This window comes from Macrobrachium nipponense, chromosome 12, assembly GCF_015104395.2.
Source record: "Macrobrachium nipponense isolate FS-2020 chromosome 12, ASM1510439v2, whole genome shotgun sequence".
Classification (NCBI taxonomy): Eukaryota; Metazoa; Arthropoda; class Malacostraca; order Decapoda; family Palaemonidae; genus Macrobrachium; species Macrobrachium nipponense.
Genome location: NC_087205.1, coordinates 72,132,112 through 72,146,449, shown reverse-complemented (window position 1 = coordinate 72,146,449; position 14,338 = coordinate 72,132,112). Strand labels below are relative to the sequence as shown.

Sequence of the window (14,338 nt, the reverse complement as noted above, 5' to 3'; positions counted from 1 at the left end):
ATTCCAAATCACTTTCATGACCAGCGCCTTTCCTAGCCCACTCCAGTCGTATTTCACTCGGAAGACGAGAAAGAATAATTGGCGTCAGGAAAACTTCACACTGCTTACCAGATACACCTAAAGCCTCTAAACTTCTGATATACGTCAACAACTCATCCTGTAGATTCCACAGCAGGTAAACATACTTAGGGCCTCCTGCCTTAACAGGAACCTTGCCGTTTAAAAGTGCTTGAACATGGGCAAATATCATCCTCTCTGGCCTTCCAAATCTCTCCTTAAGTAGATCACATGCAATCTTATATAATTTACACTTGTGTGAGATAGACCTGAGATAAATGATTTGGCTTCTCCTTCCAGCAATGACGCTAAATAACTAAACTTACTTATTACTGGTATATCTGAATTGTCTACATGGCAACTGAATTGGTCCCAAAAGGACTGCCATTCTGTCACTTCTCCTTTAAATTTCGGCAGTTCTAGCTTAGGCAGCTTCACTTGTGCACCTGAAGATCCATTAGTAGTACTACTAACATCGTCACCTTTTTTGTCTAACTCTAGGAGTTTCTCAGCAGCTTTAATCCTAGGTATAAGAGACGTTCTAAACTCAAAGGCCTTGTCCAAGTCATCATCAAGCAAGTCACTTTCTAACTCAACTTCTATTTCTGACTGTACTTCATCTAACTTGGACAAACGAATATCAAAATTGTCAATAACAGCCTTCAATTCAACTGCACTAAGGACAGGCCTTCCTAATAAACTTATGAGTTCCTTTCCTAGCCTAGAAACCCATCCTCTGGCTGCCTTTTTCTTCTTTAACAAATTCTCCATCTTGAACTATTTATTAGCATATAATTACTCACAAACGGGTTCTTGATATCGTTTCCCGGGTCTGGGCACCAAAATGTTCTTAATATATGACTAACAACATCCAAGAAGGGTTGAGAAAGGAAAGCCGGGTGGTGACGCCGCTGTTTCTAACTGTATTCTGTTTAAATTCTTACAACAAACTATGACAACAAGTCATCGGAAAATCTTACAAGATCACGAAACAGTAACAATCACTTATTCTCAAATTTCTTACTCAACAATTACAAAGGCAAATCACTCAAATTAAAGCAATACAATACAATTAATAATAATGCAGTGTTTCAATAAACTTAGATTATTTAATAAAATTTGTAATTCAAATGACATTAAAGAAAACATTGAAACAGCAAATTAAATGGCATATTCAACTAAATAAACAAGTAAAGCCTTTCACAAAGTTAATTCCAACACCATCTGAGTATCGGTACTGAAGGCATTTACTTGTGGTCAAGGATAGGGTAATCATCAGGGACCAAGTCCTGCGCACCCCTTTGATCCATCTTTAGTAAGTGCCTTGCTTGAAAGTTTTCGACCAAGTTCGAAAGTTTTCTTTTCATAGCTAAGATTTCTCCTGAACCGTGAACTACTGAACTTCCTGGCGATCTCCGAACGATTACCTACGATCTCGAAACGGTTTAAGATTAAATTAAAGAACACTCCGTGCCTTTAGAATTTGCTATTGTTGAAAAGAAATCAGTTTCAATGTCTTTTGCAACAGACCTATGAAGGCGGGCGTTAATGGTAGAGGGTAACAAGAAGACTAAAAAAACCAAGAAGGTTAAATTCGTAAGACAATTATACTGTAGTTAGGGATCGAAAACAAGATCGTTTTCTATTTTTCACTCGCGAGAAAATAGATTTTAAGGCAAACCATCGTCGCTTTGAGTGTGCTTTTATACATGCAGTATGAAGTAAGCACTTTCTTCAACATGGATTTAAATAGACTTTGGTTATTTCCTTATGTGGTCTTCAACATATTATTTTGATAAAATTTTAATTCAAACCAGTATAACATTTTGGGTTCGAGAATAGCGTCCCATATTTTAATGAGTGCTTTATAAACGTTCCAGACGTTCGTTTCTCCCACTGTGAGTTTCGTATAATACAAGGTTCTATTGGACTTGGTATAATACACCGCTCGATCCACGTGACACTTACACTCGTGCAAGGTTTTTTAACCCTGCGTTTGAACCAAACTTACTTTAAATCCTTGTTCATTATACTTTCCAAAGAACACACACACACACATACATATATATATATATATATATATATATATATATATATATATATATATATATATATATATATATATATGTGTGTGTGTGTGTGTGTGTGTGTGTGTGTGTGTGTGTTTGTTTGTTTGTTTGTTTGTTTGTTTGTTTGTTTGTTTGTTAGTTAGATATCGATCAAATATCTAAAATACATTGTTAAGAGTCAAGAAGCAGACATTAAAAAAGTAGTAACCTCTCACCCTGCTTTGCTTTGTCATCGTGGCTACAGTCAGAATTGTTATTACTGACTGATTAATTCCTTGACGATCAAGGTAGCTAGAATTAAACGACCACAAATAAATATTTAGAATAAATATTTATAATATTTTCTTGAGACGTTTGTATGAAGGTCAGTGGTAGTCTGCCAAGACCTAAGAACTGTAAATCTGGCTGTATGAGCCAAGCAACCGCTGTCTGGGTACGCATTTTCGTAGTTTTATTAATGTAAATTTTCATTTCATGCCATAGTCATTTATTCCTTATGTCTTTCTTATTGAGTTAGTTCGGTTCCGTTTAGTTGTGATAATTTTTTCTAAATATGCGAGTGTCTGGGATCCGAATGTGACGTCATAAAACAAACCCTCAGTTGTTAATTGTTATTTCTTCGCCTTGTCACATATCATTTGTCACGTCAGTGTAATGGTAGTAATGTGATTTGAAGTGTCAACGCTAGTGCATTTCATCCAGGATTCCGGCGAAAGGAAGACAGTGCAAGAAATACCGTACTCGAAGACTTCCAACAAACTTTACAAGACCGCATACCGACTCTAGGGTAATGTTGCAATTCTTGGAAGGTTAGTCAGATACTAGGCTACCTACTACCTATTCGTTTCTAGATAAACGTAGCCTAGCCCTATAGCCTCGTGGTTTTGCACATTTTCTCTTTGACAATTCGTTCTTTTGAAGTTACTTAACATTCTTTTCCTCTTCTGAACACTTGACCTAGTAGAGCTACATAGGGTCGTTGAGTGTTTAAACAGCTAGGCTATACTAGGTAGTACTAGAAACGTCTCAAAGAAATCCCATTCTACGTATAATAGGATACCTAGGCTAGGTAGGTATTGGGTATTCTCTCTGCCAAGAGGTTTTCTTTTTCGAATGTTTGTATTGGCTACTAGGCCTAACACTGTGCTGGTACCTTTATTGTTCAAATGACTGTGCCATTTTGTTGAATCATGTTTTGAAATAGTAGTAGACCTAGGCTAATTGTTTTCCATTGCAAAGGAGATAATTTCAGATGTATTATGTTAGGTTAGGGTAGTTACTGTAGGCTATCTGTATTCCATTCCAGCTGGTTTTGTTTATTGCGGCAAAAGTCTAGGCCTCAAGTTTTTATAGTGAGTCATTCAGATTTATGGTAGCCTAGATCTAAGTAGTAGCTGGGGCCATTTCAGTTTTAGGTACCTCTAGAATCAGGTTAGGAGTAGCCTAGAACATCTTAGTAGGGGAAACAACCGAGTGGACTAGCTGGTCCAGTTTTGCCTGCTTGTTGATCCACCCTCCGAAAAAGAGATGGGCACCAGTCATGAGCCATCGGTGGTGGGAGCAATACCTCGAGACCTTTACTCTCATTTCAATGTAAGCAAGACTGGATCAGCTAGTCCACTCGGTTGTTTCCCCTATAGCTAGTAGGCGTATGTGTTTTAAATTTAAATTTTGCTGCATGATCACAGGATCATCATTTCTAAATGTTGAGATTTTTCTTTTTTCTTTTTATATAATAGGCTGTGTGTGTAAAGTGCCCTCTTAAGTAGTATATGCACATCCTTTGATCTACAAGATTGTTGACTTTGTATGAAGTTTTGTGCTTTCCTTAGTAGGAAGTATATGTTTCAGAGATCCTTTGTGATTTTTAACTTTAAAGGCTAATGCCATTTGGGCATAAGTATTTGGTATTTCTACAGAAGCACTCCACACGGACTGCAAGGAGCGTAACCGCGATTACAACATCCACTAGGGATTGGGCTGTCCAGTGTATTTTGCCATGTTTAGTACTGGATCATGGAGGTTAATTACAGTCGTTCGAATAAATATTACTTAAAATTCTTGTTCAGTAAGTAAAACTGCATAGAAAAACAGCAGCTGCCATAGTCTAGGCCGCCGTGGATAAGTAACCTAGATCTACCAAGTTTTTTGCCAAAATAACTGATTATGTAACAGGATCTTTAGGTGCCTCTCGTTAAGTCTTACATTAAAGTTGCCTTGGAAAACTTTAATTCTCTTTCTGATGTGAAGGAGATCCAAGTTTCTTGCATTGCAAAGAATCCATTTGAGAGTATCAACAAGATTCAGTTTGTGAATGAAGACATTTTAAATTTATACGTAGTTAAGGATGCTAGTGAAGAAAGTCCTAGCAATATATACTGAAGTATAGTAATATGTTCAAGTATATAATAACTATAAGATTTTAGGCAAATTAGCGAAGATTTAACTTGATAAATTTCAAAAGCAACCCAACAGTGATTGTAGTAAGCCTAGGGCTAATGACTGCTGGAATTTATGGGTAAGGAGTTTAAATGGGGAATATGCTGATAAATTGAAACTTCACAATTGTTTCTAATAAACAGACATTTTTGCCCAAATTGTTGTTAGACAATCCTTTCAAGGTACTTTTTCATCATTCCATTTTTTATGATAACTATGATGTAGTTCTAACCAAAGATGAATTTATTAATATTCCCAGCATTACTCAAGATGAGTTATCATACTTTTAATGGTGTGTACTCGTATATCAATGAAAACAGAGCTATACGTAGTTCATGAAATGAAATAGTAGTTCCAAGTAGATCTGTTAGCAGTAAATATCTTAGTCTTATCATCTTTTCTAAGTTTTTATTTTTTTTATTTTTACTTTTAATCAAAAAAAAAATTACAATAGCACATTATCATCTTTTCTAAGTTTTTATTTTTTTATTTTTTACTTTAATAAAAAAAAAAAAATTACAATAGCACATAAAGTAAATAATTATCTTACCATCAGTGATTTTTTAACATTCAGATCTTGATTCACACACATCAAACCCTAAAAGCAGTGCGAGTTGAAAAGAAAGAAAATTTTATAGAAAAAAAACTGCTGTATTGCTTCCAGTAAGCTTCCATTTTATTGCAGTGTCTTATCAAACCATTATACACCTGTAGTTTTATACATTCAACTTACCTGTCAGATATATACATAGCTATTGACTCCGTCTTCCCGACAGAAATTCGAATTTCGCGGCACGCGCTACAGGTAGGTCAGGTGATCTACCTGCCTGCTGCTGGGTGGCAGGAATAGGAACCATTCCCGTTTTCTATCAGATTTTCTCTGTCGGCCATATTGTAAACATACGTTTGTGGTACCTCCTGACTTGATTTTTGTGTTTCATTGCCATCGATCTTCTGGGCTGTTTTTTGCAGGGATGTACTGGGTCTATGGCTCGGCATACGCTTTTATTAACTTTTTAATGAATTTGGCTTCAAAAAAATTTTGAAGAATATATAACGTGTAACTACCGAAATTGTCGGTAGACACTCACATAGTTTGCAAGAAAGGGAAATATTAATATTTATTCATTAATACGTGTAATAAGTATTAGAATTGATTGAGGAAATAAACTGACTTCTTACTTTAGGGAGTCAGTAAAGCATGTAACTAGATACGCTTCCTTTAAAAGTTTTTTGGATACTCGTACTAATGAGCAGTTAGAGTATTAACAGTACTAGTAGTGTTGCATCCCCATCACTTTCTTACTTCGCAGAAACTTCAAATTCATAATTGCAATTTGAAAAGGATTGTGGCTCAAAATGCGAGCTATTAAAAGGTAAGAAGTGATTACTAGTGTTCCCCATTGCAGTGGAGGGTGCGTCTGATCGGCTCTGTCTCGCTCTCAGGCCTAGACCTCTTTCAAGCTCCCAAGCCCAGAGGAGAAGGAATGTTGAAAGCCGTAAGGAGGTTTCAGAGAATCCCCACCGGTCAGGCGTCCCCTCGGCAGGTTCTGTAGAGTGTCCCAGACTGCCAAGGATAGCCATTGAAAAGGCATCCTTAAAAAAGTGCGTCTCTTCTTCCGTTTCTTCATCTTACATCTGGAAAGACGAAGAATGTACATGTTTGGACTTGACGATCTAGAGTGTTCTCTGAAAACTAAGAGAACACTGAGCGAGAGCCAGCCAGGAAGCCGCGTTCCAACAGCCAGCAGCGAGCCGCGTTCCAACAGACTAGCGCGAGCCACGTTCCTACAACCAAACGCGAGCCGCGTTCCAGCAACTGAGCGCGAGCCGCGTTCCAGAAAATTTTTCTTGGCGCAAGGCGCCTTCAAAGCGACGAAGCGCCAGCCTGGCGCAAATTGCGCCAGAAAAACAGATGGCTAGAGCAAGGAGGCTCCTTCTAAAAGGAGCCTAGTAGGCGCTCGGAACTATCAGGGCACATAGGACCTTCCACGCAAGCGGAACGTTCCAGGAGCGAGTCTCCTTTCTAGGGTGCGAAACATTCCAGGCGCGCGGAACTATCCAGGCGCTAGGCGCAAGGAGCCAGGCGCCAGAATATTCCAAATCTTCTTATGAGAGAGAGGTCAGTCGCGAGGCTCCTCTTTGAGTTTTTAACTTGAGCAACTTTCCTCTGGCAAAGGTGCAAGATGTCGCACAGGCGCCCATCGCTTTTGTCAGAAGGATTCTGATACTAAGAGAAGCCATTTTTCATTATTCAGAAGACTCCTGTGTTTGGCAGTTCCTCTCAATGCGGACTCTCTCCTTCATTCATGCTCTTCCCTCGTTATGAAGAGGCAAGAGCTTTGGGAGTTTTCTTAATAAGAATCTCATCGACGTTAGGGTATGATGGCGGATAGGAAATATCTACTTCCTTCCGTAAACCCAAGAGATGAACAGGTTTCTGTCTCTTCCGCGATTTATGAGGAAATCACGAAGATTTAAAGAGTTCCTGGATTAACTTCCTCCTTAAGGAGATATATATACTCTTTCTATCGTTCTATTAACGAAAAGAACGAAGATAGTAAAAATTTTTCCTTTCTCTATCTGCCTCGGCAGGGAAAGAAGGTAGTAGAGTATCTGCTGTATGAGAATACGATACAGTCAAATCATAAGCACATACCGTAGTTACTTCTTTGCTGAGCAACTCAATTACCAGTATCCTTCCAGGAATTTCCTAGGAAGGACTACGCTTAAAGGGATTGTTAAGACAACACCTACTTAGCTTCTAGATTTATCGAAGTCTTGTTTCGCTTAAATATGCATTAATAAGAACTTCCTGAAGTTCGATAATAATTTTATAAGATTCCTTTATTGAATGGAGTAGCTGGCAACTCTGGAAGAGTAAGGCCAGACGGCTAACGGAGACTGCTATCGCTTAGACCAACGCAGTACCAACTAGTTCTCGGTCATGAGCGGTCGGTTACATCTCTCTCTCCTGCGGGATGGAATAACTAACCGTATCTCTCCCCTACAATCGCGGTCTTAGCCTCGGATTGAGGGGATAGTTAAGCAAACATAAATAAAATATTGTCTGCCTTTTGCTAAGAAGCTTTCAATAAGAAAGATATTACAACCTTTCAATGCTGTTTACCGTAGGTAACATTATTAAAGGATTCTAACGCAGCAGAACACTATATTATATAATGCTCTCATTCTTACGAAAGCATGGCTTAATAAAATACTGTACATGCTTAGTGAGAAGATGAATGTAGTAGAGAATTCACTTTTAAGACTACTGTATGGTCAAGTCTTCAGCACATACCAAGGTTAACTACAGGATTCCTAGTATCCTTACAAAGGTTTCCTAGATTATTGCTGTTTACCACAATGTGACAGTATTATAAAGGATTCTAATACGGCAGAGCACGATATTATATAATTCTCTCATCCTTTCGAGAAACGCACACAACCTTTTTAGAATCGGATATTGCTCAAGAGAAGATGGATGAGTCGGATGGGAAACATTCTCTTAGTGGCAGAAGTTGTTTCCCTGAATGGACTATACTACGTATATAAAAGTGTTTTCCTACTAAGAACGGAATTAACATGTGAAAGGATGTCGGGTACCATAAAGGCACAGATGTTCTGGCACATAACCTAAAAAGAATTAGAAGGAAGCGCCAGCCTGGCGCAATGCGCCAGAAGCACCATCCAAGATATTTTCTCGTTTTAGCAAGTTATTAACCTAAGAGTCCAGTAGCCTCTCGGACAGCAGGCTCGGTAACGGCAAGATTCGTTCCTGATTTCGTTACCCATTTAATCGGAAAGGGGTCGCTTACAAGGAACAATGAAATGATTTATTTTAATCACTTAGGCCAATTCCACGACACTCATATCGCAAAGAGCATCGAGAATCTTTTTTTCGCCCCTGTTTGTGTTAACAAAAGAGAACCTATTTGGAAACGGACACGGAACGTAACGATCCTTAAGAGGCTCGATGCAAGATTTTGCATGTCCGTGAGAACCTTCTCGATCGAAGATAATAACTGTTAACGTATGTCTAACATTTATTGGAAAGAGTTGTGAGAACCTGCGGAAAATCTTCTTCATAGATCTCTTTGCAAGGTAGAAGACGAACAGGCTTCCTATAGACTGCTTCCTTTTCCTCGAACCAAGAGAGGTAGCAATATACGCCATCTTTAATTTAAAAAAGGGGAATAAACTTTAGTCTTTTTTCCCCTAGTTATAAATTCTTAACAGATATTGAGATAAATGGGCGTCAAAGGAAGAGAGGATGAATGCCTCATTTTGGCCTTAGAGAGTTTGGATTCACAGAAGTCACGTTCTTCTCACAGCATGTTTCGTAAGGCTTTTTCAAGAGTATCTGGATATTCTATCAGAATCTATTATAAATAGACCTGCAGACTGACCAGAAATAGACATGAATGAGAGGAGTTTTTCAAGGTAAAAGACAAGAGTCATGGTAAAGACATAAAAATTGCTGCAGATCGTGCTAGATGGAATGGGGAAACTGTCCTCTTCCGATACCTCTATGAACCACATGGGGGGGTTTTTCTTCCCTTTCAGAGGGAAGAATCACCTTTGTATATATCTGCTATCAATAACGCAGTAAAAGGCTATACTCTGTCTCTGCAAGGAGAATTAGAGATAGCAGAGAATTAAGATCTTCGGGATCTTATACGATACCCCAATACGACACAAGTAGGATATCAAGTGGATTAGCACGGACAAGGCTCTAACCAGGCACCGGAAGGGCGCCAGGCGCCAGCCAGGCGACACCCAGGCGCCAACCAGGCGCCGGCTCCAGGATCTCCAGCTTCTTCGTGTTTGGAGATAGAATTCACCAAGAGTCTCCTCTTTGAGATTTGTCACAAGATCAGTTGTTTCCTGACAGGGACACAAGTTGTCGCACAGGCGGCCGTTGCCCGTGTCAGGATGGACTGAGATTGTGGGAAGTTTCTAGCAAGAACAAACTTCTCATCACAGGGACTCTAGTGGTCGCATAAGCGTCTTTATCTCTGTCAGGATGGTTTGATTTGGAGAGACGTTTTTTGCAGGATCAACCTTCACCTGCCAGGTACTCAAGATGTCGCACATGTGAACGTAACCTTGTCAGGATGGGGCTGTTACTGCTTAAAGCCCTTCACCTTGTGAAGAGAGGCGCTCTCCTCAGGTGATTCATTCTTCTCCCAACATTATGGGACAAAGATATATCAGACTAGGAAGTCAATGAGGGTGCAGGTCTTTCAGATTACAAGACCTTAGCACCCTTTTATTGCATGAATTCTGAGAGTCTCTTGAGTCCTGCACACCCCTCCTTCTCCTAGTTCATTACTATTAGGGGATTATAAATCATCCTCTTTTGGACCTCAGATTCTGTGTTCCGACAAGATGGAACTACTGCTCGTTAAACTTCTTTGGGGGATTTTATGAGGTAATTCTTTGTTTCTCTTGGTCCTAAATGACCAAGAAGACAAGTGAATTTTTTGTGCATTGGAGTCTCGCATCAGACTCTATGGGTTCTTGCCAGCATAGTATGGCTGGTAAAAGAACTAAAACCCTCTATTCCTGACTCAACGCTTTCGGATAGAGGTTCCGTCATCCAGGCAGGGTACTTACATTTTCATCTACAGATAATGGTTTAAACGTTTGCCTACAGAGTCTTTGGGATGCAATGAGGGCTCGAAATGCTTCCCAGAAGGTATTCAGAGGGATACAATAAAGAGCTAGAAATCAGGAGTCCTCCCAATTTCAGCTCGGAGTCTCCTTCGACTTCCAAGCTCCTTCCCTTGCCTTTGGAATCAAGGATAGGGAAGAAATTCCGCAACAGGGAACTCATCAATCTATGTAAGAAAAGAGATCTCGTTAGCAACGGAAGTACTCAGGAAGGATCCTCCTCGGAGGAAGACTCTTATCTCTCATACTGTTAGATATCCTATCATCTAATGGATGTAGCTGACTACAATCACCTCCCCTTGCCGGAGAGGCCAAAAGCTCAAAGTGGAAGAATTTCTTCCACCCCTTCTCCAGTCTCCTGATAAACTATTGTGGACGTTCAGGACTTTCGGACAATGTAGCGCCAACTAGGCGCCAAATGCCAAAACAGGCGTAAAAAACGCCAGAGGCAGACAGTTCCAAGGAACACTGTCATTGTCTGATGAGAAGAAAGAGCGGGTCTCCAACCTAGTGCAGGTGCGCTAGAGGCGAACAAATCGGACAGATAAGAGCGTCCGATGTGGACATCACCAGACATCCTCGAGACTCTACCAAGCTCGAAGCTCAAGCAAGTGGGGAGGAGCCAGCCAGGCTCCAGGCACCAAAAAGAGCCAGCCTGGAGCCAGGCGCAAAGCTACCTCCTGGCGCGAGGCGCCAGCCAGGAGTCAGGCGAAAAGCTCCTTACAGGCGCTAGGTGCCAACCAGGCGTCAAGCCCCAGCTAGGCGCAAGGGACAGGCAGGCGCAATGCGCCAGCCAGGCGAGAGGCGCCAGCCAGGCGCGAGGCGCCAGCCAGGCTTTATCCAGAACAGATCCATTTCAAAGAAAGCCCTGGTCTTCTTTGAAACAAGTGTGATCACTAAAGCACTTTGTGAGTAACTTGATGATTCCTTCACACAGCTGAGAATTAAAAGCGCATGAAGTGCAAGCTTTTATGAATTCTTGTTCTTTCCTAACAATATGTCATGAGGACATATTAGCTGTCACTTACGGGAGATGCAACTCTGTGTTGACTTCCCATTACACGAAGGAGGTCAAGTTGACCTACGAGAGATCCTTCTCTCTTGGTTATACGTGTCTACAGATACGTTGCTGGGATAGGGAGCCGACACTGATCCTTAACTAGTGAGTTAAATTTTATTTTAACATAGTGTTTTTTCTTTGGGTTGTTTGAAAGGAGTTTGGGGATTAACTTTTCAAATTAAGCACAAACCCTCGTGTTAGGATCAGGTGATCGGGTTTGGTGTTGTGCTCCTTAATTATGCCACTAGGCATAGGTGTATTGTCATGTAAGTGGATAAGACCCCATTTTCAAAAGACCATTAGATTCTGTCAAGTAAGTGGATAAGACCCCATTGACAGATCTACAAGAACTCTTAGCAATAGGTCACATCCTCGCTGAGGCTCTTGAGACGAAGCAGATTCCTAGCAATAGCTAGGAAGTCAACCCTTCGTCTAAACACATAGGAACCAAGGTTTTATTTATTTATTACCTACAACGTATGTTGTTTACCAGTCTATTCAGTAATTAGCTGTCTCTTACCCTCCTCCAATGGTGTGAATCAGCTATGTAGTATATATCTGACAGGTAAGTTGAATGTATAAAAATGATATTGTTATGATACAATAAAGTTTTATACATACTTACCTGGCAGATATATACAATTAATCGCCCACCCAACCTCCCCTCAGGAGACAAGTGGAAGAGAAAATCTGATAGAAAATGGGAATGGTTCCTATTCCTGCCACCCAGCGGCAGGCAGGTAGATCACCTGACCTACCTGTAGCGCGTGCCGCGAAATTCGAATTTCTGTCGGGAAGACGGAGTCAATAGCTATGTATATATCTGCCAGGTAAGTATGTATAAAACTTTATTGTATCATAATATCATGTTCCCTACGCGGCAGACCAAAATTCAAACTTTGTGATGGTGCTGACGTAGGTGACAGGTACAACAAACCAGGTGTAGTCACTTCGTTCTCTGCCGGCTTCTGGTGAACATCGGTGCTCTGTACAGACTTTTTCTTCATTGTTTTGGAGGTTTATTCTTTCCTTACTGGGTGAAGTACTCAGCTTTCTCCTTTGTGGATTTGTAGCTATTTAGCTAGTTAACAATTCAGTAAATCTTAAGGGCTCCATTTCTTGTTTGCAGAAAAAAAAAAAATTTTTCCAATGCATTTTTAGCTGATTAGGCTGAAATTTAGTATTCATTTTGGTAGCCTTAAGTAATTACACACCTTTTCCCATCTAACAATGCCAGTGGGGGGGGAACGGCCTGAAATGTATACGGCAGACAAAAATTTCGTAATTTCCAGTGTAGAAATGCATGAGGCTACATATTTACAGTTGACCCTTTACTCTGCATACAAAACTTTGACCCGCTACTCTACATATAAAAGAAACGGCTAGCCAAGCTAGCGGGTGGCGGCACAGCATCATGCGCCTTCTCTGCTTTTTTTAAGGATTCTTGGCAAGCATATATGTGCTAGCAAGCAGTAATAATGCGTTGCACGTGCTAAACACGGGTCACAGAAGGTTAGCAATTAAGCGCACGACATACAAAAAGACACGGCTAGCCTAGTCCCGAAGTCTTCGAGGGTGCTGAAGACCTGTATTGGATGTAAGTGCTCTGAACTTGTTTGTACAGAAAACCAAATTCAACATGGAAACAACTCGTTCGGTACTAGCTTCCCTTCGCCAGGGGGATTGGATGGTCTCCCTGGACGAGCATGAGGCACATTTCCACATACCAATTCACCACGATTCCAGGAAATATCTTTGGTTCATTTTCATGGACAGGATTTATCAGTTTTGAGTGCTTTGTTTTCGTCTCTGGACGGCATTACAAGTGTTAACGTGAGTGCTGGCTCCTCTGGGGAAGTGACTACTTCTTCTAGGGATCAAGTTTGTCACTTCACCTGGACAACTGACTTCTCCGCTCCTCTTTGGAAAGCATGTGCATGAAGGATCTCAAGAGACACTTTTATTGACTCGTGAGGGAGTCATTTGAACATGGAGAAATCCCAACTGATACCAACTCAGAGCATCCTCTATTTGGGGATGACTGAATACTAATGTTTTTCAAGCTTTTCTCTCCCTGAAGAGAGTTCAGTCTTTTCTCTAGGTGGTTCAAGAATTCCAGGACCACAAGTCCTGCTCAGCCCTTCATCGGATGAGTCTACTTGGCACTTAGCTTCAGTGGAAGAACAGTTTGTTAGATTCGGGAGGATTCACATGCGACCCCTTCAATCCTTCCTTGGGGTGTCGTGATGTAGGAAGACCCAACCGTAGTCGACAGTATTTGTAATCATGGGCGAAATCAAGGACAATATAGCGTGGTGGCTGTCAAGACCAAGATTTACAGAAGGCCTTTCTCTTTGTCCACTCCACCCACCCTTCAGTTCTACTCAAAGCGTCTTATGTAGGTTGGGGAGCGCTGTTGGAAGAGAAGAAAACGTCTGGGAAGTGTTTGGAGTCTCGGCGATCTCTTCATATAAACGTGAAGGAATTGTTAGTAGTTCACCTGGGACTTCAATCATTCATTCACCAGGTGGTAGCAGTCCACACAGACAATTCCACCGTGTAGTCCTACAACATGGCAAAAGATCTGCTACTGTGGGCAGAGAAGTTTCAATTCTACCTGATCCCTATTTTGTCCAAGTGAAAATGAATGGGTTGGTGGATGAGCTAAGTCAGGGTCATCAAGTGCAGCCATCGGAGTGGACTCTGGGCTCTAAAGTTTGCCTAGACCCGTGGAAGCTCTGGGGAAAGCTTGCAATAGATCTGTTTGCCACCTCGAGGAACAATCGTCTTCCTCTTTTCTGTTCACCAGTCCCAGACCCTCTTGCATGGTCTGTCAGTGCAATGTGACTAGATTGGTCGGGTCTGGATGCATACGCCTTTCCCCCATTCGGTTTGATAAGACAGGTGTTGAACAAAGTTTTGTTTCACCAAACTTCTCACTGACTCGTCGCTCTGCTCTGGTGAAGGAAGGAATGGTTCCCAGATCTCCTCAGCTTGCTTGTGGACTTCCCCAGATTGCTGCCATTAAAGAAATCTA

The 14,338-nt window shown here is 41.0% G+C and overlaps 1 protein-coding gene across 1 annotated transcript; it reads right to left on the bottom strand.

The window, feature by feature from the left end:
- Positions 1–246: 246 nt before the first annotated feature.
- On the bottom strand, positions 247–828 carry LOC135224838 (uncharacterized). Its single transcript, XM_064264158.1, has one exon. It carries the CDS (start codon positions 826–828, stop codon positions 247–249), a length of 582 nt encoding a protein of 193 aa, XP_064120228.1.
- Positions 829–14,338: the final 13,510 nt, after the last annotated feature.